The sequence below is a fragment of the Leptidea sinapis genome, chromosome 33 (genome assembly GCF_905404315.1).
Source record: "Leptidea sinapis chromosome 33, ilLepSina1.1, whole genome shotgun sequence".
In the NCBI taxonomy this organism is placed as follows: domain Eukaryota; kingdom Metazoa; phylum Arthropoda; class Insecta; order Lepidoptera; family Pieridae; genus Leptidea; species Leptidea sinapis.
In genome coordinates this window covers 11029701-11055509 of record NC_066297.1, presented here as the reverse complement: position 1 = coordinate 11055509, position 25809 = coordinate 11029701, and the positions used below count along the sequence as shown (strand labels likewise).

At 34.6% G+C, this 25809-nt stretch overlaps 1 protein-coding gene across 3 annotated transcripts in view; it reads left to right on the top strand.

The window, feature by feature from the left end:
- LOC126974651 (uncharacterized) overlaps positions 1-25809 on the top strand; it is a 39681-nt gene that overhangs the window by 5596 nt on the left and 8276 nt on the right. For all 3 annotated transcript variants that reach the window (XM_050822189.1, XM_050822188.1, XM_050822187.1), the window contains exons 2-5: positions 197-295; positions 16993-17080; positions 23819-23904; positions 25091-25198. In XM_050822189.1, coding sequence (XP_050678146.1) covers positions 197-295; positions 16993-17080; positions 23819-23904; positions 25091-25198 — 381 coding nt within the window. The remainder of the gene's footprint in view (positions 1-196; positions 296-16992; positions 17081-23818; positions 23905-25090; positions 25199-25809) is intronic.

The window sequence follows — 25809 nt, the reverse complement described above, 5'->3', positions numbered from 1 at the left end:
TCTTTTTGGGTTGTCTGGAAGAGATCGCTTTAAGCGATAAGACCGCCAATTGCGTACCTGTAATTAGCTTTCGATCTTTTTTATATAAATTCCTATTTTTAAGTCTATATGGTATGCAATAAAGTGTCTATCTATCTATCTACTTTTTGTGTATAATGTACGTACGTACGTATTAATTACATAACTTGATTCACAGATGAAAGCGTGGTCAGCACATGAGCAGGACACAACATTGCCATGCTGTCGCACGCTGCACGTCAAGCATGCTGCATATGTAAGCGCATTGTATACTTTGGTAAGTTTCATGGAAAAAATTTATTTATGTATAAGGTATATACTTAGAAAGTTATATGAAAGAAATGTCTGAATTCAGAAATGATTAATAAAGAATACAGATAATTAAAACAGTAGGTATTGTGTATCTAAATTAACAACAACATTTTTTTCCTCTAACAAATAGTCAACGGCGCCTTTTTCTGTCGTGAAGCAGTAATGTGTAAGCATTGTTGTGTTTCGGTCTGAAGGGCGCCGTAGCTAGTGAAATTACGGGGCAAATGAGACTTAACATCTTGTCTCAAGGTGACGAGCGCAGTTGTAGTGCCGCTCATAATTTTTAAGTTTTTCAATAATCCTGAGCGGTACTGCATTGTAATGGGCAGGGTGTATCAAGTACCATCAGCTGAACGTACTGATCTCGTCCCTTATTTTCATAAAAAAAGTCACCACCACAGTATGAAAAGTAATAGATATATTGATGTTATATTTTAACCTAACTGGTTTTCAACGCCTGAGTTTTATGGTGTTGGGTGCCACCAACAAGTGAGCCCAAACAGGCTTTGACTAGTGGTTTTATAAAGGAGTTCGTTTATATATCCCGGCTTCATCACCAGATGAGTCTGTCGCTATAATTTTCATTTAAATCCTTATAATTTGGTTGCTTCAAGTCAAAAAGTTAATTATAATGTAGCATTTTTACCAGTGGGAGGCTCTGCTGCACAGGATACCAGCTAGATTATCGGGACCGCAACGGTGTCACTATGCCGTGAAGCAGTAATGTGTAAGCATTATTGTGTTTTGGTCTGCAGGGCGCCGTAGCTTGTGAAATTACGGGGCAAGTGAGACGTAACATCTTACGAGTCAAGGTGAATAGTGAAGTTGTAGTGTCGCTAAGCATTTATGAGTTTCTCAAGAATCCTGAGCAGCATTGTAATGAGCAGGGCATATCGATTAAGATCAGGTTAACGTCCTGCTCGTCTCGTCCCTAACTGGCATGAAACAAAAACCGTGAAACCTATAATTAGGAAGTTCCGGAAGCAATTTTACCACATAGTCATCGTCATCAAATTATTGCACTAAAACGAAACCTATAAAATTTGAGTGCCCTCAGGCCGAATCAAAGTACTGCTTCACGGCAGAAATAAGCGCCGTTGTGGTACCCATACTCTAGGAGGCATCCTGTGCAAAGGAGCCTCCCACTGATGTGAATATAATATTAAAATAAGCGCTCAAAATGCAGTTGAAGAGCACATTATAACTCTTCTTTTTTGATGTAGGTAAGTAAGTGAGGAACTATAACATTATACCTATAAATACACAATCTACTTCCAATATTAATGATGGTCTCAGCAGTGTAATTAATTAACTGTTTTCTGTTTAGATGATTGAGTAGACTATACCTGGAGTGCGCACTTGATGTAAATTGATTGAGATTTAGATAATGCTATTATTAATACGGAAACCTACCTTGTAAGTTCAAATAACAAATTAAAATCAAATCAATTAAATCAAATGCGGCTTCAGTCTATTTTTATGACGTTCACCTGGTTGTTAAAAAACACAACATTTTGAGCAGTATCGCAATGGAGTTCATCAACTCGCGCCTTAATTAAGATGTTATGTCTCATTAAGGCAGTAATTTAAGTAGTTATTGCGTGCTACAAAAAAATATATCAATGTGCCTGATTGTGACTCTAAGAATTGTGATATCTCAGTAATGGTAACTCTTAGGAAAAAAATCCTTAAGACCATTTTTGTAGAAAATTTTAAGATTTACAACCTTGGTTTGAGGATTGATTTTGATAAAACTTATCGTTTTCGTTTGTGTGACCCCAAATAACTTTTGTGGCACACATAGGATCGATGGGGTTTTTTAAAACTTTATTTGTAATGGTAATCCCTAGTTCTCCACCAAAATTTGCACCTCCGGCAATTTTTGTTATTTTAAATGTCTACATTAACCGGACTATTCATTTTTTTTATGACATTCACCTGGTAGTTGAAAAACACTACATTTTGAGCGGTATCGCAATGGAGTTCATAACCTCGAGACTTCATTAAGATGTTAAGTCTCATTAAGGCAGTAATTTTACTAGCTATTCCGCGCTACAAAAAAAACAACAATGCTCACACACTGACATGATAGCTACTTCGCCGACGAGTAGCTTTCAAGTCAAGAGGATGAGGCCTACACTATTAAGGTAGACGATGTTTATTGCGCGGTGTTTCCTGCACGATATGCCATGGGTACCTCTAAAAAACGCCTACATCTCTCTCTCTTTTATTAATTGGAGTTTAATAGAGTGTGCGCCCAGTGATCAGAAGGTGAACATAAGTTGGCTCACATGCTCGTCCTCTTCCATAAATAAATATGTATTTAAAGTTTTATAAAAAGTCTTTCGTACACTATCATCACTATGGGCCTTATGAGGAAGCTCATTGTATATAGGACAATGGAGAGGGCTATGCTCGGAGTTTCCGTGCGAGATCGAATAAGGAATGAGGAGATCCGCAGGAGAACCAAAGTCACCGACATATGCCATATGATTGTGAAACTAAAGTGGCAGTGGGCAGGGCAGGTAGTTCGACGGACAGACGACCGTCGGGGCAGTCAAGTCCTCAAATGGCGACCACGTACCGGATGACGCAGTGTCGATAAGCCCCGGTAAGCCACAAGATGGACCGACGATCTGGTCAAGATCACCGGAATACGTTGGACGAGGGCGGCGCAGGATCGGTCGTCGTGGAAATCTTTGGGGGCGGCCTTTGTCCAGCAGTGAACATGTTCCGGCTGATGATGATGATTATGATTTCGTAGAAAATAACCGTTTGCCCCTCTTAAACTCATTTCCCCAAAAACTTCTCACTCAAGTTTTATAAAAAATATATTATATCAATTTTATTACCTTGGAATAATCCCAGCAAATTCCAATTAATATAAAATAATTCCAACTCCAATAAGACAAAATGAATACTTTGATTATATGCAAATTCAACCCCGGAGCTGGTCGATTTGCTCGTCAACTTACCAACTCTAGCAAATGTTTCGAGGTTGAATAAATTTAAGAACATCGTTGTGAAATATTTAGCTGATATCGATTGTTTCCTCCCGAAGTGTTCTTTATAATCTGCGTAGAGGTTCTGAAAGATTTATTGAAAAATTCTTATGTTATTACCATATTTTCAAAGTCAACTATCATCAACTTCTAGAAACCAAGATTATGTAACATTATACAAAAAATGTAAACATTATATATACATTCAATGTATTCTATAAAGGGTTGACACGCGTGTAATTTTTGAAGTGAAAACTTCTTTAGAGGCGTTGAGGAGTTGTCTTCGCACTCGCGTCAGGACACGTGAACCTGATCGAAAATTCGTAAGACAGTCGTTGAAATCATGGTGAAAGTTTATAGGATTCAAATTAGATTGTCAAACTTTAACTTCAGTTGATATATTAATATCAACATTGACTATAAACATGCAGAGATGGAGCTCTGTACCATAACTCTGGTCTTTGTAACTTATTTTTTATGGGGTAGTATTGTCATCCATATTCAATTGATATTTTTGAAGTGAAATTTTCTTTAGCGGCGTTGAGTGCTTTTTTGGGATGGGTATAAAATATTAAACTCGCATCAGGTCAAGTGACCTGATCAAAAATTCGTAAGGAGGGACTTGAGTCTTTTGTGAAAATTGTAAACTATTTATGATATAATAACAAAAATTTAATTTCAAATATGTCACATAAATTGTTATATTTGTGTTCGATAGTGCAATAAATGAATATTGTATTTAACCACATTCACGCTAGCAGTTATATACTGATAGTTAAAAGTCAAAGTCATAATACATTTAATTGATCATTAGTCAATCACCAAAATTACAATTCAAATACATCTTAATTACTTACACAAAAGTTAAAACATTTATATTTTAAAAATAATGCAATCCACTGAAACAATAACATGCTGAACCATAAAAAAAACAACTATGATACTATTTATTCCAAATTGTAATATCGTTTAAGTAATCTTCAATACTATAATAAGCCTTCCACATAGGTCTGCGTAAATAATAAAGCAAGCATAATAAATAAAGCAATTCGTGCGAAATCATTCCTTATCAATTTCAAAAATGTTCAAGTTTTCACTTCTTCCGGCACACCCGGAGGGCAATCCGTTATTTTTTTTAAATTACATTAAGTAATCAATTTGAGTTGTCATAATATTTTTATCAGCCAATTACAAATATATTTAAATGGATATTATCTTCATAACTCTATGTGCTCTAATATAACTCTCGCTTACCAACTTTTCGAAATAAGTTATTACAGACATTTCTCAAAACTTTTATCACTACGTCGACTCCACCTTGTCATAACGGGAATTTTTCTCTTCGGATAAAGACAGGCTTTATTCCAAATAATTTTCCTTATTTTGAAACTCATTTATCCACGTTATTTTCTAATCAAGCCAGTTAGTGACGTAATTACTTATATTTTTACCTAATAAACATTTTTTTAAATCAGGAATCAGAGAAATTGTTATAATTTGAAAGATTTTCGTTATATTTAACCGAACTACATTTTCTCATTGATACCTGAAAAATTCAAAATAGATTTCATTCTAATGCGTATTTAGAATGTTATTCATAACTTGTTTACTATAATTCATTTTATTTAAATAAAAGATTAAATTAAAGCGCATGTAATTGTTTTGTAACTTTGCTTTTACATTAGATTTTTACGTAAAAGTTACATTTTTATTATTATTTTAGTTAACCCGACGTTTCAAGAACTTTCCAAATCTCATATTCACTCGACAGTCAATTCGGACCGGGAAATTCATTTTATACCATAGTACAGCTATTAATTTCTTACATAATATTATTTAGTAGTATGTCTCTTTTTTGAAGTATGAAGATATTATTGACTTCCGCTGCACTACCCCATAGTATAATTCCATACGACATAACGCTATGAAAATAACTAAAATAGACAATTCTTGCTATATCTATGTCAGTAAGTTCCCATATCCTTTTTACAGCAAAAGCTGGTAAACTCAATTTACTACTTAAATTGTGTAAGTGAGGCCCCCACTGAAGTTTGGAATCTATTGTTATACCTAAAAATACTGCATTATCATTAATTTTCAATTCTGTGTCATTAATATTTACTTTTGTATGTACTTGCCTTACATTAGGCAACGTAAATTTCAAACATTTTGTTTTAATTTTATTTAATAATAAATTCATATTGAACCAGTTTGATACTCCTAACAAAGCATTATTTACTTCTTCACACTGATCTTGCTGACGTTTGATTTTAAATAACAAGGATGTATCATCGGAAAATAAGACTACATGATGCTTGTTATTTATAAAAAATGGGAGATCGTTAATATACCTTACAAACAGGAAAGGTCCCAGTATTGAGACCAAGGAACCAGAGGATTGCTTTCCATTAACATTAACGAATTGGATTCTTCCTTGTAAATATGATTTTAATAGTTTCAGTGAGACTCCTCGTAGTCCGTAATGATATAATTTATTAATAAGGGTCTCATGATGAACACAATCAAACGCTTTTGTCAAGTCACAAAAAACACCCAAAGCATCAAAACAATCCTTCCAAGCATCAAAGATATTCTTTATTAATTCGATACCAGCATCAATTGTTGATGAACCTCGAGTAAAACCAAATTGATTTCGATGCATTAAGTTGTTTACATAAAAATGTGTCGTCAACTGTAATAAAATAATTTTTTCAAAAATTTTGCTTATAGTAGGTAAGACTGATATAGGTCTATAATTATTAGGATCAGTTACACTGCCAGATTTAAAAAATGGACTAATTTTGCTATATTTAAGTAAATCAGGAAAAACACCCTCATCAATACAGCTGTTATAAATTAAGGCCAAGTCAGGAGCAATAATTTCAATTAATGTTTTAACGATGTGAACTGAGACACCCCATAAGCCACTGGCTCTTTTGACTTTAAGTAAGTTAAATACTTTAATAATATAAGAGGGAGTTATATGAAAAAAATTAAAATTAATTTTACATTCTGGTACACTTTTCTTCATTTTGGCAACAGCGGAGGTCGTTGAGGAATTCAATTCCTTTGTTGTGGAGAGTGGAATATCGGTTAAAAATAATTCAAAAGCGTTGGCTACTTCAGTGTCTTCGCTTAAAAGTTTGCCTTTTATTTGTAATTTGTGCTTATTATTTACTCGACTTGCCCGTCCTGTTTCATTATTAATAACTTCCCATATAGTTTTTATTCTATTTGTGCTTTTTTGGATTTTCGAACATAGAAATTTGGATTTAGCTAAGAGACAGTCTTTTCTAAACTGCTTTGAGTACTGTTTAACATATTTCTTAAATGTATCGCTTCTGTTGAATTGTTTTTCTCTATATAATCCATACATTGTTTTCCTCCGTTTATGTAAGTCAGGTGTTGCCCATTCGCTGAACGTTAAAAAAATCGATACCCTTATCGGTCTAGGTGTAAATATTTCTTTTAAAAGATCGATAAAAGAATGAAAAAATAAATTATACTTTTCGTTTGAAGTCAGGTTGTCCGATAAAAACGGAAGTTTATGTAATAAAGATTCTTGCATCAATTTTGACCTAGTTTTAGTTGTGGGTATAATCTTTATATTTCCATATTTTATTTTTTTACTCATACTATGTTCGAATGTTATTAGCTGTCCTAAATGATCTGAGTCAAGTTTATGGACAACCTGTTTTGTTTTTGGAATTATATCTGTAAAAATGTTGTCGATACAAGTTGTAAGTAAATGTTAAGGTTATGAGATTGAAAAAGGTTAATTATGCTTTGGCTCATTGCGCACTTTTCCAAAATATTAACATTAAAATCTCCACACACAATTATTTTTTTATTCAAACGAGTTAATTTCGCTAATACGACTTCCATATTTGTAACAAATGTTTCAAAGTTCGATACGGGTGGTCTATACACACATACTACTACTAGTTGCTTCAATTCTACTGCGGATATCTCTATTGTTTTTTCAATTGAAAGCCCAACAATATCTCTCCGATTTTTAAAAGTTAAATCTTTTTTCATTATTATTAATGAACCACCATGAATAGAGTTTAATCTACAGAAGGAACTTCCTATTATATACTTACTAAAATTAAACATATTGTGTTCCTCAGCTTTCAACCAGTGTTCAGAAACACAAAAAATGTGAATATTTTCACTATTCAAGAACAAATCAATTTCTAAGTTCTTACCTCTAATAGACTGAATATTCTGGTGAACTAAATAAGTAATTAATTTTGCGGCAGTAGCTTGTTCAACTGATTTTCCAATACACTTCTTAGAACTATTACATTCAATATTATTATTTATAATATTAAGCACATTTATCGGATTGCTAGAGGAAATCTCTTTTGTCTTTGTATAAGTTTTAAAGAGTCTTTACTACTCAAGTTTTTTTCTGAAACTTCTAAGTAATAATATAGAGAAATAGCAATTTGTTTTTTATAATTATAGGTAACTTGAGTGTGTGCTTTATATATATAACAACCACCTTTGATGTAACTAAAATTGTTTTAATCAATAATTTTAAATTTATTATTATAGGTAGATAAATTATATAATGTCATGTTTAGTTTGTACCTCAATTCATTTTCTACGTGAGACACCTGATGACTATATGGAAACGAATATATGAAAATTTTTTTGACGTTTAAGTTAGACAGAGTATCAAGGTATTTTACCAAATAATCTCTTTTCAAGTCTTTAGTTTCCCCAATAAATATTATTAAAGTAGAGCTGTTAGTAATGTTTCGGTCTAGAATATTTTTTTTCATTATGTAGTCAAAGTTACAAGAGGGAAAACAATTATTAATTATTTCATATCCCTTCAAGTAAGTGTTAAATAAGGGTCCCATTTTTTCCCTATATCATTACTATACATGATTACTTTCTGTTTTGAAAGTTGATCGCAAGCAATTGGCGATTTTATATTTTTTTGGCTGTGACTTGTTTCATCACGAAGTTCAGAATTAATTCCCACTTTAATTCTATTACGGGATTTGTTACAATTACACAGTATCTGGTTATTGGTAAGAGATTCAAATAGCTCAGCATTGTAAGAGGAGAGTTTTATAATTTCGTCCATGTTGTGTGAATATTCATTAATTAATTTTTGAGAACTAATATATTTATCATTTAAAGATTGTATCGATTTTTGTTAATTTTATATAATAGATTGCAGTGACTGTGTATCATTTATATATTTTAATATATCGCTCTCTAGTTTTGTAATTAATTTCTCCGCTTTATTTTTTAATTTAATATTAGTTTTTTTGTATAATTTCCTTACCGATTGTTTATTCTGACTAATTAATTTTTGAGTTTTTCGAATACACTTATTTATTTTAACATATTTTTTTTATTTTGTTACCGCTACATGAAGCTAATAAATTATTTGGTGTAGTTTCCTCGTAAATTGTGAGTGGCTGTCGATTGTTATTAATAAGTTAAAATTCCGTGCTGTAATTAAAATGCATTCAACAGAGTATTAGACTTGAGCTCTGTGATACTAATATATTCAGTGGGTTGTGTAGTTATTCACTATAGTAAAGGATGTGACCTTCTTTTACTATGGTGAATGCTCTTCTCATTCCGTCATCAATTATTAATACGAATGCCAATGCCAGAGTCTTACATAATTTATACATCTAGATAGAGCCTTTTGCTGCTAAAAAACCTATGAAAACAGGCCAGGTACGTCAGACAAGCTAGGTCTTACACTCGCGATTTGTATGTCACTTTGTGTTAGTCAAAATAGAGGTTAGCAGTTAACCTCAAATTTTTTCGACGTTTTCACAGCTGTCACGTTGTATCTAGATGTATGAATGATCTTAGGCCACAGTATTATCATTTTTAACATGCAAACTGTAAATCATCCAAACCGACTGACCGTCCAACAACAAATCGCCAAAATAAATTCTTCAAAGGTATTATCCCTTATTATAATAATACTTTATTATAATAGACACTCAATTGTTAGTAAGATCTAAATTTTAATAGTAATATCAAACACATCTGCGAGATTTTAGATTTTTCAAATTCAAATTCAAATTTTTTTATTGAATGGATGTGACATCACTTAAATGAAAGTCAAAAAGTACCACCCATTCCAAAACGAATGCCTCAGACCTGAGAATAATGGGCGCAAAAACCTCTGCGGGCTTCTTTTTCAACAAAAAAATATGATTACAAACTAATATTGTACAATTAAACTTATTATTTAATAGCCTGAAGGCGGTCACTCCATTCTGTCAAGTCATTTATGTTATAGTAACCTTTACCACACAAATGTTTTTTAACAATTCTTTTGAATAACGTAATACTTTTATTTTGACCATTTTCTGGGATATTGTTGTAAAAGCATATACATCGCCCCACAAAAGACTTACTAACTCGACTTAGCCGAGTAGTAGGCATTATAAGTTTATGTCTGTTCCTGGTGTTAACATTATGGTTATGACAGTTTATAGACAGTTTCTACTTCACTTATGTGCCTATGTATATTACATTACATTATCAAGAATATATTGACATCCACTCTAGACTTGGATATAATACACACATCAAAAAAGTCTAAGCAACATGTACTAATTTAAATTTTAGGATGGTTTTGCACATTATACCGTTGTATTTTATTTTTAAAATATTATTTTTAGGGTCATATGACGTAAAAATAACAGCTGCTGTCTTTATAAGTTCTTTTAAAAACAGAAATTAACAATATTAGAATATACCGCAGAAACTAAGGTGCATAAGCAACTAAACATTTTTTTAACAAAATTTATTGTGAAAGAATAGGATAATTTAATACAAAGTATGGCCTCCTCTGCTATTTAGAACTTGTCGGCAATGATTATTCATTGAATTAATGAGACTGTTTATGTCATCTTGTGGTATTCGCTCCCAATGGAATTGTAGCAAACCCTTCAGCTGTTGGGTTGTTGTCACTCCGTCCAAGTACTTCAAAACACGTCTATGGAGCATGTCCCATGCATGCTCGATGGAGTTGAGGTCTAGCGATTGTGCAGGACAGTGCAATACCCGGACGTTCTCCGTTGCCAAGTATTGACTGGTTCGCCGAGCTGTATGTGAACGCGCATTGTCATGTATTAACGTAAAATTGGAGCCAAAGGTTTGTGGGGGGTTTGCAAATGGATGGACATAAGGTCTGAGAGTATCCTGAACGTAATTTTCAGCGTTCATGTTTCCATTTACATAAACGAGCTCAGTTCGCCTGTTCTTCATAATACCCGCCCATATCATAACTGTTTATCCGCTGCACTGTATGGATAAACTTCCTGAATGCACCTGAGCCTTTCAGTATTTCCGGGCCCACGGTACACCCCTTCTTGTATCAGGCCTAAACCCGAATCGCGACTCATCGGAAAACATAATTTTATCCCATTTTCCCTGGGTCCATGTTCTGCGTTCTCTACACCATTCATTTCGACGAGCCCCGTGACGTATCGGTGGGCACCTAATTGGGCGTCGAGCTCGTAGGCCGTACTCATGCAGTCGATTTCGTACAGTTTGGGGACTTACATCAACACCACTTGAATTTTGTAGCCTCAAACTCATCTCTCGAGCGATTAACATCGGCTGGCGTCTTGCAGTCAGTTGTATGTACCGGTCTTGCCGAGTGGTTGTACTCCTTTTACGGCCTGAATGCTGTTCAGCGGGTTCCCTTGTATTATTGAAGCGCTGCCAAAGACGACAAATTACACTACTATGAATGCCAAAATGCCGAGATAGCTGAGATTGATTACTTCCCGCTTGCAACATCCCTACAGCTTTTTGCATTTCATTTGCCATCAAATGACATCGCTCCATGACGTAAAGAATATCTAAAAATTCAATTTTGTCGCTAACTTTATTTAAATGGTTGTTAAAATTATAAAATCAAGACTATACGTAGCAATAAAACCGCACTTAAATTCAAACAAATTCCCTTTCATTTAATTTTATGAAAAAACAAAATATAATCGAATTTTTTTTTACAACCAGCCAGTATGTCATCAATAACAAAAAAGTTTACATACTTATGCACTTTGAGTGAATAAAGACTTAGAAATAATTTAATATAAATGGTAAATTTGTAATATCATGCATGTTGCTTAGACTTTTTTGATGTGTGTAGGTCGCAACTTAATGCTTCACTTCACTGCATCATATTTAAACTTGCCATTAATATGCACTTAAATGGAATGACGTCACCATTGTTAGAGCCAGTGAACATGAAATTTACCGCAGTTCTTTGTCTCTCCCCAGATGTGCGGTGATGTGGAAAGCTCTGCATAATTGTTGATATATGAATACACTTCCCGGAGTTGAATACTTGTAGCAATCTATACAATCCTCTTACATCTTTTGTTTAGTGTGTGCTTATAGTGGATTATATTTATTGTATTCTATAAAGGACTTGTATTGAGGTTTTAATAATAATAATAATTTAATTCAGCAAAAAAATTCCATAATAATTATTAGCAAAATGTGAGATGGATTGGTTTTGTGAAAGGATTAAAAATTAACTTTAGTAATAAAGTGAAACTCAGACGTCGCTTCTTTGTGTTCTTCTACTGCATTTATCACGGGGAGTGTTCCGAAGAGCTGTTTCACCTGATTCCTGCTGCCGAATTCCACCTCGGACACGACACGTCACAAGTTAGGATATCAACCCCACCATCTGGTTTTCGAGCGGTTTTCTAGGAACTTTGTTCCACGTACAACAAAGCTGTTTAATGAGATTTCTAGTGCAGTGTTTCCGGGACGATAGGATGTATTTAGTACTTATACACTCAACTGTGTAATTTAAGACTTAAATTAATAAACGTTTTTTGAATTTATATTTGAGTATACCGCAGTGTCTGAAACTTTAAGCGGTAATCTTCAGACTCGAAATTTTATTCTAAGCTTTTATTTGATTGAAGACGGCCAGTGGATTTTTTTTAAATTTTCTTCTTAGACTTGAGGCAAAATTTAACATTTCCTAAAAGTCAGAAGTCAGTCCTTGTTTATATACCCAAAGTAGCTTATTTGAAATAGAAATATATTTATTTATCATAGAAGAAACAGTAACATAACATATTGCAACAACGCTTGGTTAACGTCGTGAATGTACATCAGTTCGTACAGAGGCTTTGACACGGGGAGAAAAATAACTGATAAGAAATTCCCAGACCATCTTTTAAATCATTTAACAACTTAGAGTATTTAATGTTATATTATACAATTTTAGGTGGCCTAGAACCAGACAAGAACCATACATCATTATCCTCTATATAATCTACGAAACTTTAATATTTTTCTTAAATTTGTGCTCAGTGGATCCTAGTATATACTGTCTGGTATTTTACTGTAAAATTGAATAAGAAAACCTATGAAGGAGCCCTTAACTCTATCTAACTTAATTATTAATTAATGCTCAGACATAACTAACTAAAAGCCTACTGCCATCATCTGCCATTCCTCCAAAAACGTGAAGTACACTGTAAGCCGCCAGATCTAAAGAAACATACAGGCTCAACGTCATTTTCATACAGTGAGAGTGAATAGTTTCCGCTAATATAGATGTTGTAAAAAGTAAAAAATTAAAAATTAAAACTACGTTCAAAACAACCGATCTCAAAGTCGGTGCCAAGCTAATTCTAATAGTAGGTACCTACACTCGCCACGCGTGACTTTGAGGGGGATAGCTTCGTGAACAAAACAACCCAAGCGGGCACCGACTTAAGCCCTATCAATAAGTAATATTTTATTAATATTAAAGGTATAAGTATTAAGGTATAAGGTTTGCATAACAGGTGAATTAAATTAACTCTTAATAAAGTTATTTTATACTTTTCAGTTATTTTTAACGTAATTTTTTTATATAGTGAGAGTGTATTGCTTCCACTATTATATATATATTGTGCCGCTCACTTTCACATGAATTATTTTCTTTTCCAGATATAGCAACTGCATACAGGAAATGCGACAGTTACAAACAAACAATAATAATACATGGGGCACACTAAATATCAAAAAATGCAGCATTAAATAATTAACCAAACATTACATTAGAAATATTACATTAATTAATTATTATAATTACATCACACCAGAAAATAGAAAAATCTTGAACAACATCAACAACTATTTACCATAACAAACTACATATAACAATACCCTTGCGAGTTCATTCCACATACACCCAAAAAGGTCCACTTTGTTGTGGAGTTCATTTATAGTGCGAATTATATTTGTTTCGGATTGGTGTGCGCTCGTGAATCAAAATAGTTAACTCCGGCCAAACGCTGAAGTTCGTTGGCGTGATCCTGAGCGTCAAACTATTTATTCTTATATGAACTTATTAGCATTTGAAAACTGTGAATAAGCAATACATTAATCACTGCCTGAAAGGTACTTCCAATCAAACAATATTAAATTAACATTCCCAACAGGTTGAATCAAATTTCAAATGAGAATAACCTTGACATGAAACAGAAATTATCAAAAGCCGTTCAAATTATACTAGAACAAATTGAGTTACCTCGCTGAATAGAATTAAAACTCAATTGAATTATTCATTGGAAATCGAGTTTTGATATGAATTAAGTCTGCCTTGCTTCGCGTATTTCGATAAAAGGGTTGTTGAATGAATAATTCAATTATTATGAATAAATAATGAATACTTAAATAATACCTTTGGGAGCATAATTTTGTCACCGTATAGGTATAGGACAGATTAGAACTAAAACGTGACAAGAGATTAACGTAGAACTATTTGGACAAAAATTCCAGATTTTTCACATCCCTCATAATATTAATGTCAAGAACTTGTTATACCTACTACTCGGCTATGTCGAGTTAGTAGTATTTCGTAGGGCAAAGTTATGGCTTCTAAAAAGATCAAAGATTTTCTAAATGCATTTTGTCTTGCAAAATTTAAAATAATTGAAATAAATAGTAGTTAAATAAAACTAAAAAACTCGTTTTTTATAGAAAACCGAACTAAAAAATTGAAATTCATTTTGAAATTTAAAATTACCATTATATCCTGCCTTATAGCTGATTGATGATAATTAACAAAAATATTATTATGCAAATTGAAAAATGGGATAATTTAATCAAATTAATATACCTATTGTTATCGGTCCTCGGTAAATCAACGAATTTGAACGAAGACTGTCCGTTTAAAGTGGGCCAGGATCGCACCCAAATAAGTCGAAAACAAACAAACTAAAAGGTGAAGCTTATAAAAAGGCATAAAAGGCATTTATTTTCTCAAAATTGATTCCTTTAGAATTCTTTTTTGATGTAATTTCTAATATACTAGATACTACTACCGCTTCGAAAGCAATTGGCGCTCTGAGAGAGAAGAAGCAGCGCAGGAAACTCTGCAATCGTTCTTGTTTTTGTGCTCTTTCCAATAAAAATATACAATATTGTACATTCATTTCTATCGCTATAAAACAATCAAAATCTAGTCCCAGGCTGTCCGATCACTTAGATATTCAGCTGAGGAGTTGTAGGAGTTTTGACAGAGCCATTTTTTAATAAAACATTTAAATTTATTTATAGATGATGCCTGAACAGTGGCTGGGACTTTGTTATAAAAGTGTATACATTTACCCTTAAAGCTATTATGTATCTTATGAAGCCTACTAGAATTAGTTACAAGCAATCTCTTATTTCTAGTGTTATAATAATGAAAATCAGTTAAGAGGAAAAGCGTGTGTGTTTACGTCACCACAGAAGTGAAATAAATATAGCTTTACTCACCGAACGAGTGTCCGATAGCAATAGCCGTCTTATACCGTGATAGCTCACTATCATTATTACATTTTATAGTGCACATTGCGCCTAAACAGGTTTTATGAAAATAAGGGACGATACGAGCAGGACGTTCAACTGATGGTAATTGAAACCCTGCCCATTACAATGCAGTGCCGCTCAGGATTCTTGAAAAACCTAAAAAATTTTGGGTGGCTCTACAATTGCGCTCGTCACTTTGAGACATAAGATGTTAAGTCTCATTTGCCCAGTAATTTTACTAGCTGCGGCACCCTTCTGACCGAAACACAAAAATATTTGCACATTATTGTTTCACGGCAGAAATAGGCGCCGTTGTGGTACCCATAATCTAACCGGCATCCTGTACAAAGGAGCCTCCCATTTATAAACAATTGTGTTGAAAAGTTTGCTACAGCATAAATGACCATTGGGAGTGTAGCGATCGCAAACAGGCTATTTTGATTTATGAAGTAAAACTTACTTTGGCGTGCCGAGCACTTTCGTTTTAGGTATTAAATAAGAGTAAGCAATCACGCTAAATAAAGCTCGTTTGGGATAATGTTAACTTGAGTCGACTTAAAGGGTTCCAAAAGAAAACATTTCGAGTTGTTACTGTATGAAACAAAAATATTCTAGATTTATGAAGAAATAATGGAAGAAACAACTAACTTGTAATGACTTATCGACTTTTTTATCTTTGGTGATGGTGGGTTATTTTTTATGGAACGAATTCTCATACTGTTCATATCATCTCAATCTCTTCATATCACCTGTGGGTATGATCAGTATTATGCTGAGAAGACCACCAATTCTGCATGTTAATATAAACTAATAAATAAGTCTATTTGTATACTAGGTTTAAGTTGCAGAATAAATGATTTATCTTTGTTTCTTTCTTTCTTTCAAACTTCTGAATTTCAGACCTATTACACTTTGGAACTGAGGTATCGTAATATGAATGCATTTTTTATCATATAATGTGATATTGATTCAACTTATAGGTATTTATTTATTGAACTCCCATTAATGCCTGCCTTCAAATTGCCTGACCACGAATCTATAAATTTGACGCACTGACTCAATGTCGGCGAGTCGCTTAAAGCAGGCTGTCTTGTAAGCCTGATCATTAATTTCTTTCACGGTGGATCCAGGTCAAGATTTTTTTAGGGGGAAGTAAGTGGCTGATGGAAACTAATACCAGAGCTGAAGAGATGCGTTGCTTGCCATTGGGATGATGCTATAAGTTGAACGTCCAGAAATACAGAAACAATTTACAACTCTAAATGCTGTATGACATGGGTATTTTCACGAGAACCAAATGTTACAACGTGACAACTCTCATGTAATTTCTGTTGTATGTTGAAAGAGGATGAGCGACGGTTATGACTCACCATTGGGAGAAGAGTATTATTTTTTATTATTTTTCTTTATAAGATTTTTTTTTTAATGAAAATACTGGACGAGACGAGCAGGGCGTTCAGCTGATAGTAATTGTTACGCCCTGCCCATTACAATGCAGTGCCACTCAGGATTCTTGAAAAGCCCAAATTTTCTGAGCGGCACTACAATTGCGATCGTCACCTTGAGACATAAAATGTTAAGTCTCATTTTCCCAGTAATATCACTAGCTACGGCACCGTTCAGACCGAAACACAGTATTGCTTACACCTTTACCCTTACTCTTTACCCTTAATATAGTCGGCATCCTGTGCAAAGGAGCCTTCGACTGGTAAAAATACTCGGGATTTATTTTATTAGAATTTTTATTGTTGAAGATGTCTCCATTTATCTTTGAACTAAGTTGGATAATCTTTCAATAAATGATAGTATCAACATGTCACGTATAAATATAATGTTTCAATTTTTGTTTCAGAATATATCTATATTAGTGGTTCTGCTGTATAGTTGGAGAATCGGAGTTAATGCTAAGAAATATAAAGAACTAGATGATGTGTATTATGGTTAGTATAGTAGTTTTAATACCACACAAATAAAATTCAAACCCACGACCTCTCGCGATCTGTGTGAGTGCTCTGCCAACTGAGGTCACCATTCGAGTGACGTAACGTTGATAAAATCTTGTATGCTCTGTTCAACTCTCAGGTTGTGGCTTCATCTACAGGATCTACTTTACAGTTGATAACCTGCTCAACCCCAATATTTGCATATTAGCAAATGGACTTGTGATGTCGCTCTTGCTAATCTAAACAATTTGTAATGTTATGAAGCCACAACCTGAGAGTTGAACAGACCATACAAGATTTTATGAAGATTCGTTACTCGAACGATTGGCTCAGTTAGATTGCGAGAGGTCATGGGTTTGAGTCCCGCATCATTCATAAAATTTTGTTTTCGAATTTTATTTGTTTATTAGTCCTAGAAGTGAGGGTTATCACTTTAAAAACATAACAAATTGTAGTTTTAATTGTAAAATAGTTTTAATACTGTTACGATTTACTAGCTGACCCGGCAGACGTTGTTCTATTCATAATAAAAAAAACTATATATATAGATGAACCAGCTGACCCAGCACACGTTGTATGGCCATATAAAGTAATAAAAAATTTTTGGGGTTTCAAAAATAAAATAAATAAATATATCGTACATAAAATTTATCGTTCTACAATAATTATTATATTCGATTGCCATCTTGCAACCCAATCGGATTTGTGGATGGAAAAGAATAATATAAAAGTCGTGATACAAAAATAGTTGTAGATCGAGGATCGATAGAGGGCGAAAATTTAAAGTTGTATGTATTTTAATGCTGAATCATTATAAAATAAAAATAAAAAAGGTGTCAAAACAATAAAAAAATATATTAAGGGCTGTGTGACCCTTATAACATTAAAACACCTAATGTCTTATAACTATAACATAATGGAAACGAGTGTTGTAATGAAATTCTGTACAACATTACATCATCCGTTTTCATAATAACACTCCTTTGGTTACTAGGACTGGATTTTTTAATTTAAGCAGATAGCTGTTTCAGAATCTTTTATAGAGGATTCATAATATTATGGGTGTAGATAGAGTCTTGTATGCAACTGTTGATAATTAGGTATTAAAACATTCAAGTGGTACTATTATGAAACCCACATTCGTTCCACAACAGTTGCATAAATAACTATAAAAGGATATATTATAACATTATTATATTTTTCTTTTATGATAAAAATCTAAGTTTTATCATTTTGATTACAATCTAGCCTTACGCTTATAAGCAATTTAATTTTAACTAAATTTAGTAAATTGAGATTTACTAAGAAAAGAGTAAAACTAAGAAAGTGTCCATTAGCACTATTGTTAGTATCTCTATTAAGGGGAAGACGCTACGTCCTTGTTTTCTTTACACTTAGCACATGTTAGTTTCACTATTCACTACAATACATTGCACTAGCTTTTCACTACACTAAAATAAAAGGTTTCGTTCTTTTGAGGCTTCTTACTAGGTTTATGTTGTTGAGGAAATGAATAGGCGTGCACATGATGGTGAAGTCTTAGCTCATGCTACCAGTGGGAGGCTCCTTTGTACAGGATGCCGGCTAGATTATGCGTACTACAACCGCAGCTATTTCTGCCGTGAAGTAGTAATGTGTAAGCATTACTGTGTTTCGGTCTGAAGGGCGCTGTAGTTCGTGAAATTACTGGGCAAATGAGACTTAACATCTTAAGTCTCAAGATAACGAGCGCAGTTGTAGTGCCACTCAGAATTTTTGAGTTTTTCAAGAATCCTGAGCGATACTGCATTGTAATGGACAACGATATCAATTACCATAGGCTGAACGTCCTGCTCTTCTCGTCCCTTATTATCATTTTAAAAAAATTCTCATTTTTACTACTAAATTCACCAATTACTTATTTTAAATGATTAATATATTATCCCAATATGTGAAATTAAAAAAATGTTCAGTCGACTCTACTCATTTACAAACTACAAACGCTTGATATTTCAATTAAAAATATATTTTAGTTTGAGTAACTTCATAACTTTCGCAATTATAAAATTAGTTTGAAGTTACATTATTTTGATTTAAATAAAACACTTTCAAAATTATTAATACGCGTGTTACTGTGTTTTTACATTAGATTTTAAAGTTACATTTTTATTATTTTTTTAGAAAATCTGATGTTTCGTGACCTTTTCAGAGTTTTCAGGGGGACTGCGGTGGACAGGAGTTGAGATAGTATTTGTACAAATAACAGGGACAAATATATTAGCAATATTGCATGAAAACAGGCTTCTAAAAAAAGTTGATACTCTAATCTTAACAAAAAACAATATAAAATAGACGCAAAAATAAAGCTCAAACAAAAATACTTAAGTTATTGTTATGCTATCGCTACAGGACGCTCGGGACGAATTAGGGGAGTCGTGTGGGGTTGCGGGGTAAGGGAACTGGAACTCCAACGTAATGCCTAGTCAAGTCTCCCGTGGATATATTTTGACTTTAACGAACGTGTAATTCAAAGGTGGAGGAAATAATTTAAGAAGAAAAGAATTAATTAAGATTGATCTTGACTTCAGAATAAAAACAGTTGCCTGTTGACTTTAGCGACCTTTTTACGTAACGTCTGGAGTTATAATTTATACAAACAATAAAAGTCAAAGCTCCCGAAACTTTTAAATTGACGCAATTAGATGATTCTAACATTATTTTGAAGAAAGAAGGCTCAGAAAAAGGTGTTTTTGTTAAATCTTTATCTTTCATCGCTTTGAATTTGAATTTGAATGAATGAAAAAATATGAAAGAATTATCTTTTCTATCAATATTTTCTATTGCAAAACAGATAATAGATTTGGGTTTTTGCAAAGTTCCGTTATATTATGTGTAATAAGAACTAATGGTAGGAGAGTATTAAGGATATCAAGGATTGGGCAGTCCATTTTTTTAATGACAATAAGGGACCAGACGAGCAGGACGTTCACGTGATGGTAATTGATATGCCCTGCCCAATTACAATGTAGTGCCGCTCAGGATTCTTGATAAACCCCAAAATTCTTAGCGCACAACGATTGTGCTCCTCACCTTATGTTCTGGTCGTTGTCGAAAGCTGCTCTTGGTAACTTCAGCCAGCCGTCCATGCCGCCGTTGCACATGAAGAATGACACCCTGGCCCATACGGCAAAAGAGAAAGCCCATCTCTTGTGCACTCTTTTCAACTCCAACTCGACTCTTGACGTCAACGGAAAAACACCGCCGACCATTCCGCGGTGTCAGAGCTCTATGCCTGAAGTACAGTTCAGACAGAAAACTGTTAGGCGAGCTCTGTTTTCGTTGGACGTCAGGAAGTCGAGCGGGCCGGATGGCATTTCTCCAATCGTGCTTAGAACGTGTGCCCCTGAGTTGACGCCGGTGCTAACGCGTTTATTCCGGCACTCTTATTCTAAAGGCGTAGTCCCTGACTCATGGAAGTCAGCCTTTGTCCATCCGATGCAAAAAAAAGGAGACAGTTCGGATCCGGCAAACTACAGGCCTATTGCTATTACCTCCCTGCTCTCCAAAATCATGGAGAGCATAATTAGCCGTCAGCTCTTGGTATACCTAGAGGGTTACCAGTTGATTAACGACCGACAAAACGGGTTTCGCCATGGTCGGTCGGCAGGTGATCTTCTGGTATACCTGACACATAGATGGGCTGCGGCTATTGAAAGCAAAGGGGAAGGCCTGGCAGTTAGCGTGGATATAGCGAAGGCCTTTGATCGTGTATGGCACAAGGCGCTCCTCTCCAAACTTCCATAATTTGGGCTTCCCGAGAGCTTGTGCAAGTGGACCTCCAGCTTCCTCACTGGGCGTAGCATACAGGTCGTTGTCGACGGATATTGCTCGAACCCGAAGCCCGTGAATGCTGGAGTGCCCCAAGGCTGTGTGCTGTCTCCCACGCTGTTTCTTCTGCAAATCAATGATATGTTGGACACCGCCAACATTCATTGCTATGCAGACGACAGCACTGGTGATGCCATATACACGGGCCATGCAGGTCTCTCTCGGGAAATCGTCGACCAGTGCCGGGAGAAACTTGTGTCTTCTATCGAGTCCTCTCTTGAGAAGGTCGCGGAATGGGGAAAATTGAACCTTGTCCAATTTAACCCCCAGAAGACTCAAGTTTGCGCGTTTACCACTAAAAAAACCCCATTTGTCGTATCACCGCTCTTCGACAACACTTCCCTCAAAGCCTCGCCTAGTATCGGAATACTGGGTCTCAAAATCTCGAGCCAATTTCGTGGTCATCTGGAAAAGGGCAAAGCCAAGTTGGCTTCAAAGAAACTGGGCGTCATTAATAGAGCATGGCAATACTTCAAGCCGGCCCACATACTAGCGCTCTACAAAGCGCAGGTCCGGCCACACATGGAGTATTGCTGTCATCTCTGATCTGGCGCACCCCAATATCAGCTCGATCCATTTGACCGCGTGCAACGCAGAGCAGCTCGAATTGTCGGGGACCCAGTGCTCTGTGAACGGCTGGATCACTTGGCGTTGCGTAGAGACGTCGCTTCAGTGTGTGTCTTCTACCGCATTTATCACGGGGAGTGTTCCGAAGAGCTGTTCCTGCTTGCTGATTCCTGCCGCCGAATTCCACCTTCGCACGACACGCCACAAGTTAGGATATCATCCTCACCATCTGGATGTGTGGCGGTCCTCCACAGTGCGGTTTCCAAGGAGCTTTCTTCCACGTACTACAAAGCTGTGGAATGAGCTTCATTGTGCGGTGTTTCCGGGATGATACGACATGGGTACCTTCAAAAAAAGCGCGTACACCTTCTTTAAAGGCCGGCAACGCTCCTGTGATTCCTCTGGTGTTGCAAGAGATTGTGGGCGGCGGTGATCACTTCACAACAGGTGACCCGTACGCTCGTTTGTCCTCCTTTTCCATAAAAAAAAAACCTAGTAAGATGCCTCAAAAGAACTAAACCTTTTATTTTAGTGTAGTGAAAAGCTAGTGTAATGTATTGTAGTGAATAGTGAAACTAACATGTGCCAAGTGTAAAGAAAACAAGGACGTAGCGTCTTTCCCTTAATAGAGATACTAACAATAGTGCTAATGGACACTTTCTTAGTTTTACTCTTTTCTTAGTAAATCTCAATTTACTAAATTAAGTTAAAATTAAATTGCTTATAAACGTAAGGCTAGATTGTAATCAAAATGATAAAACTTAGATTTTTATCATAAAAGAAAAATATAATAATGTTATAATATATCCTTTTATAGTTATTTATGCAACTGTTGTGGAACGAATGTGGGTTTCATAATAGTACCACTTGAATGTTTTAATACCTAATTATCAACAGTTGCATACAAGACTCTATCTACACCCATAATATTATGAATCCTCTATAAAAGATTCTGAAACAGCTAACTGCTTAAATTAAAAAATCCAGTCCTAGTAACCAAAGGAGTGTTATTATGAAAACGGATGATATAATGTTGTACAGAATTTCATTACAACACTCGTTTGCATTATGTTATGGTTATTAGGACATTGGGTGTTTTAATGTTATAAGGGTCCCACACCCCTTAATATATTTTTTTATTGTTTTGACAGCTTTTTTATTTTTATTTTATAATGATTCAGCATTAAAATACATATAACTTTAAATTTTCGCCCTCTATCGATCCTCGATCTACAACTATTTTTGTATCACGACTTTTATATTATTCTTTTCCATCCACAAATCCGATTGGGTTGCAAGATGGCAATCGAATATAATAATTATTGTAGAACGATAAATTTTATGTACGATATATTTATTTATTTTATTTTTGAAACCCCAAAAATTTTTTATTACTTTATATGGCCATACAACGTGTGCTGGGTCAGCTGGTTCATCATCATCTTATATATATATGTATGAATTATAACTCCAGACGTTACGTAAAAAGGTCGCTAAAGTCAACAGGCAACTGTTTTTATTCTGAAGTCAAGATCAATCTTAATTAATTCTTTTCTTCTTAAATTATTTCCTCCACCTTTGAATTACACGTTCGTTAAAGTCAAAATATATCCACGGGAGACTTGACTAGGCATTACGTTGGAGTTCCAGTTCCCTTCCCCCGCAACCCCACACGACTCCCCTAATTCGTCCCGAGCGTCCTGTAGCGATAGCACAAACAATAACTTAAGTATTTTTGTTTGAGCTTTATTTTTGTGTATATTTTATATTGTTTTTTGTTAAGATTACAGTATCAACATTTTTTAGAAGCCTGATTTCATGCAATATTGCTAATATATTTGTCCTCCTGTTTTACCTCCTCAACAACATAAACCAGGGAATTTCCTCAACAACATAAACCAAGACTCTATCTACACCCATAATATTATGAATCCTCTATAAAAGATTCTGAAACAGCTAACTGCTTAAATTAAAAAATCCAGTCCTAGTAACCATAGTATCAACCAAAGCAGTGTTATTATGAAAACGGATGATATAATGTTGTACAGAATTTCATTACAACACTAGTTTGCATTATGTTATGGTTATTAGGACATTGGGTGTTTTAATGTTAGCAATAAGATAACTGTTTAAGAATCTTTAATAGAGGATTTAAAGCAGGCGTGTAGATAAAATAGTATTTTATTTCAATATGCCTCAAAAAGCCGTGTCGTAAAAAAGATATTTGAATACTAGAGGTTAAGGTTAAGATATGCTACTATAATACAATATTATGTTTGTCACAAAATTATGTTGTTTCAGGTGTTCAAATTGCGTATTTCGCAATTATCGGCACACAGATGTTCATGATCGTTCTCAGCATATTTCTATTTTATGGAATTTATAAAGTAAGTATGATAAGAGTTAAAATATTTCCCAATTATATTGGCTTATAATTCCCCTTTTTATTTAATTATAATTTATTTTTCTTTTAGTTATAATTTATATTTCTTTTTATATGATGAATATGGATGTTTGTTTCCGATGTCATGGATGTTTATACGTATTTATGTATGTTTAAGTAAGTATATTGTATAAAATATATCGTTACCGCATAGTACAAGCTATGCCTCGTTTGGGGCAAGATAATTTGTGTAAAAGTGTGTCAATATTATTATTATTAATAAGTGCCTACAAAAGACAGTTTATTAGTTTATGCTATTATTGTTTTACTGTGGTCTTATTTACCTGTATGATGTTTTACTTTATTTATTGACAATATTACGAGATATGAAAATACCATTGAATTAAATGAAATACTCATAACCATCGTTTTCTATGTTTTAAAATAAGACGTTAAACGTTTTATAGACTGTTTTTTACTAATACTTTACAAGTAACTGTTTCGTTATAACGTTGTTTGGCCATACAAATTATGTACCCTGAATATATAAGTATTTATAAGTTAAAATTATATAGGTACTAGATAAGTATACCATCTTATGGTACAAGAATTTAACGAACCAAAAAAAGGTTTCCAATTATTAGAATATAATATTATATAGATTACCACTAATTGAAAAGACGTTTACACTCTCTTACGCCTACATAAATTGCTTTCGGACGGTTTTGCCTACTTCTATCTCTTTATGCCTTTTTTTATGGAAAAGGAGGACAAACGTCACCTGGTGTTAAGTGATCACCGTCTCCCACATTCTCTTGCAACACCAGAGAAATCACAGGAGCGTTGCCAGCCTTTTTGAAGTTCATTCTACAGCTTTGCGGAAGAAAGCTCCTTGAAAACCGCACTGTGGAGGACCGCCTCACATCCAGATGATGGGGATGATATCCTAACTTGTGGCGTGTCGTACAAAGGTGAAATTCGGCGATAGGAATCAGGTGAAACAGCTCTTCGGAATACTACCCGTGATAAATGCGGTAGAAGACACACAATGAAGCGACGTCTCTACGCAACGCCAACGCATAGGTGATACAGCCGTACCTGGTATTTAGGTGTAGACGTTTCAGTATATTTTGAATGTTTGCTCTTAATATTTATTTTATTGTTTTGCTTTAAATATTAATTATTTTTAGGAAAATATAGCTTTCCTAGTGCCATGGGTGGTCGGGTGCATGACGTTCATGGCACTTGAAGCTATGGCGGTGGTGTACTCGAATATCTTGAGAGATCATGTTAACAAGGTAATTTTTAATAATTTCGTTGTTCAGTTTATATAAATACTTAATGAATTTGTTCAAACAAAACAAATCCTCTAACTATATTTACAATAGTACATAAAAAAAAAACTATGATTTCGTGCAAACGTACGAAGAACACTGGCAGTATTTCCGCGTTGGATAGCTAGGCTGATCCGTTGACCGAAATAGCTGCCAGCGCTTGGGTTTCCAGTAGCCTTATGTAAGCGCGAAGATTGTGCTTTGAACATTCTCCGCGCCTCTGGGCCCCATGGGCCAAGTGTCTCGTTACCAAACGGCACAAAAATGTAAGACTCACTGAGATCGACATATTTGCGACGCTTCCTGTCTTCGACAGTTGAAGCAGCAGCCCCAGCACCAACTGACGTCACTTGGACATGAGAAGGAGCCAGATATTTAATTAAAAATGACTTAACTAAATTCTGTACATGTTATTATAAATATTTGCATTAGGGCTATATTTCACTGCGAAACCACGGTGGCACGGCTGGTTGGTGTTATAGTCCGTAAGCTACCAAACTAGACACCATAAAGACACCAGAGTTATGATGCGATTGAGCTGGTCACGCCACCAAATTGGTCGCGCATTCAAACGT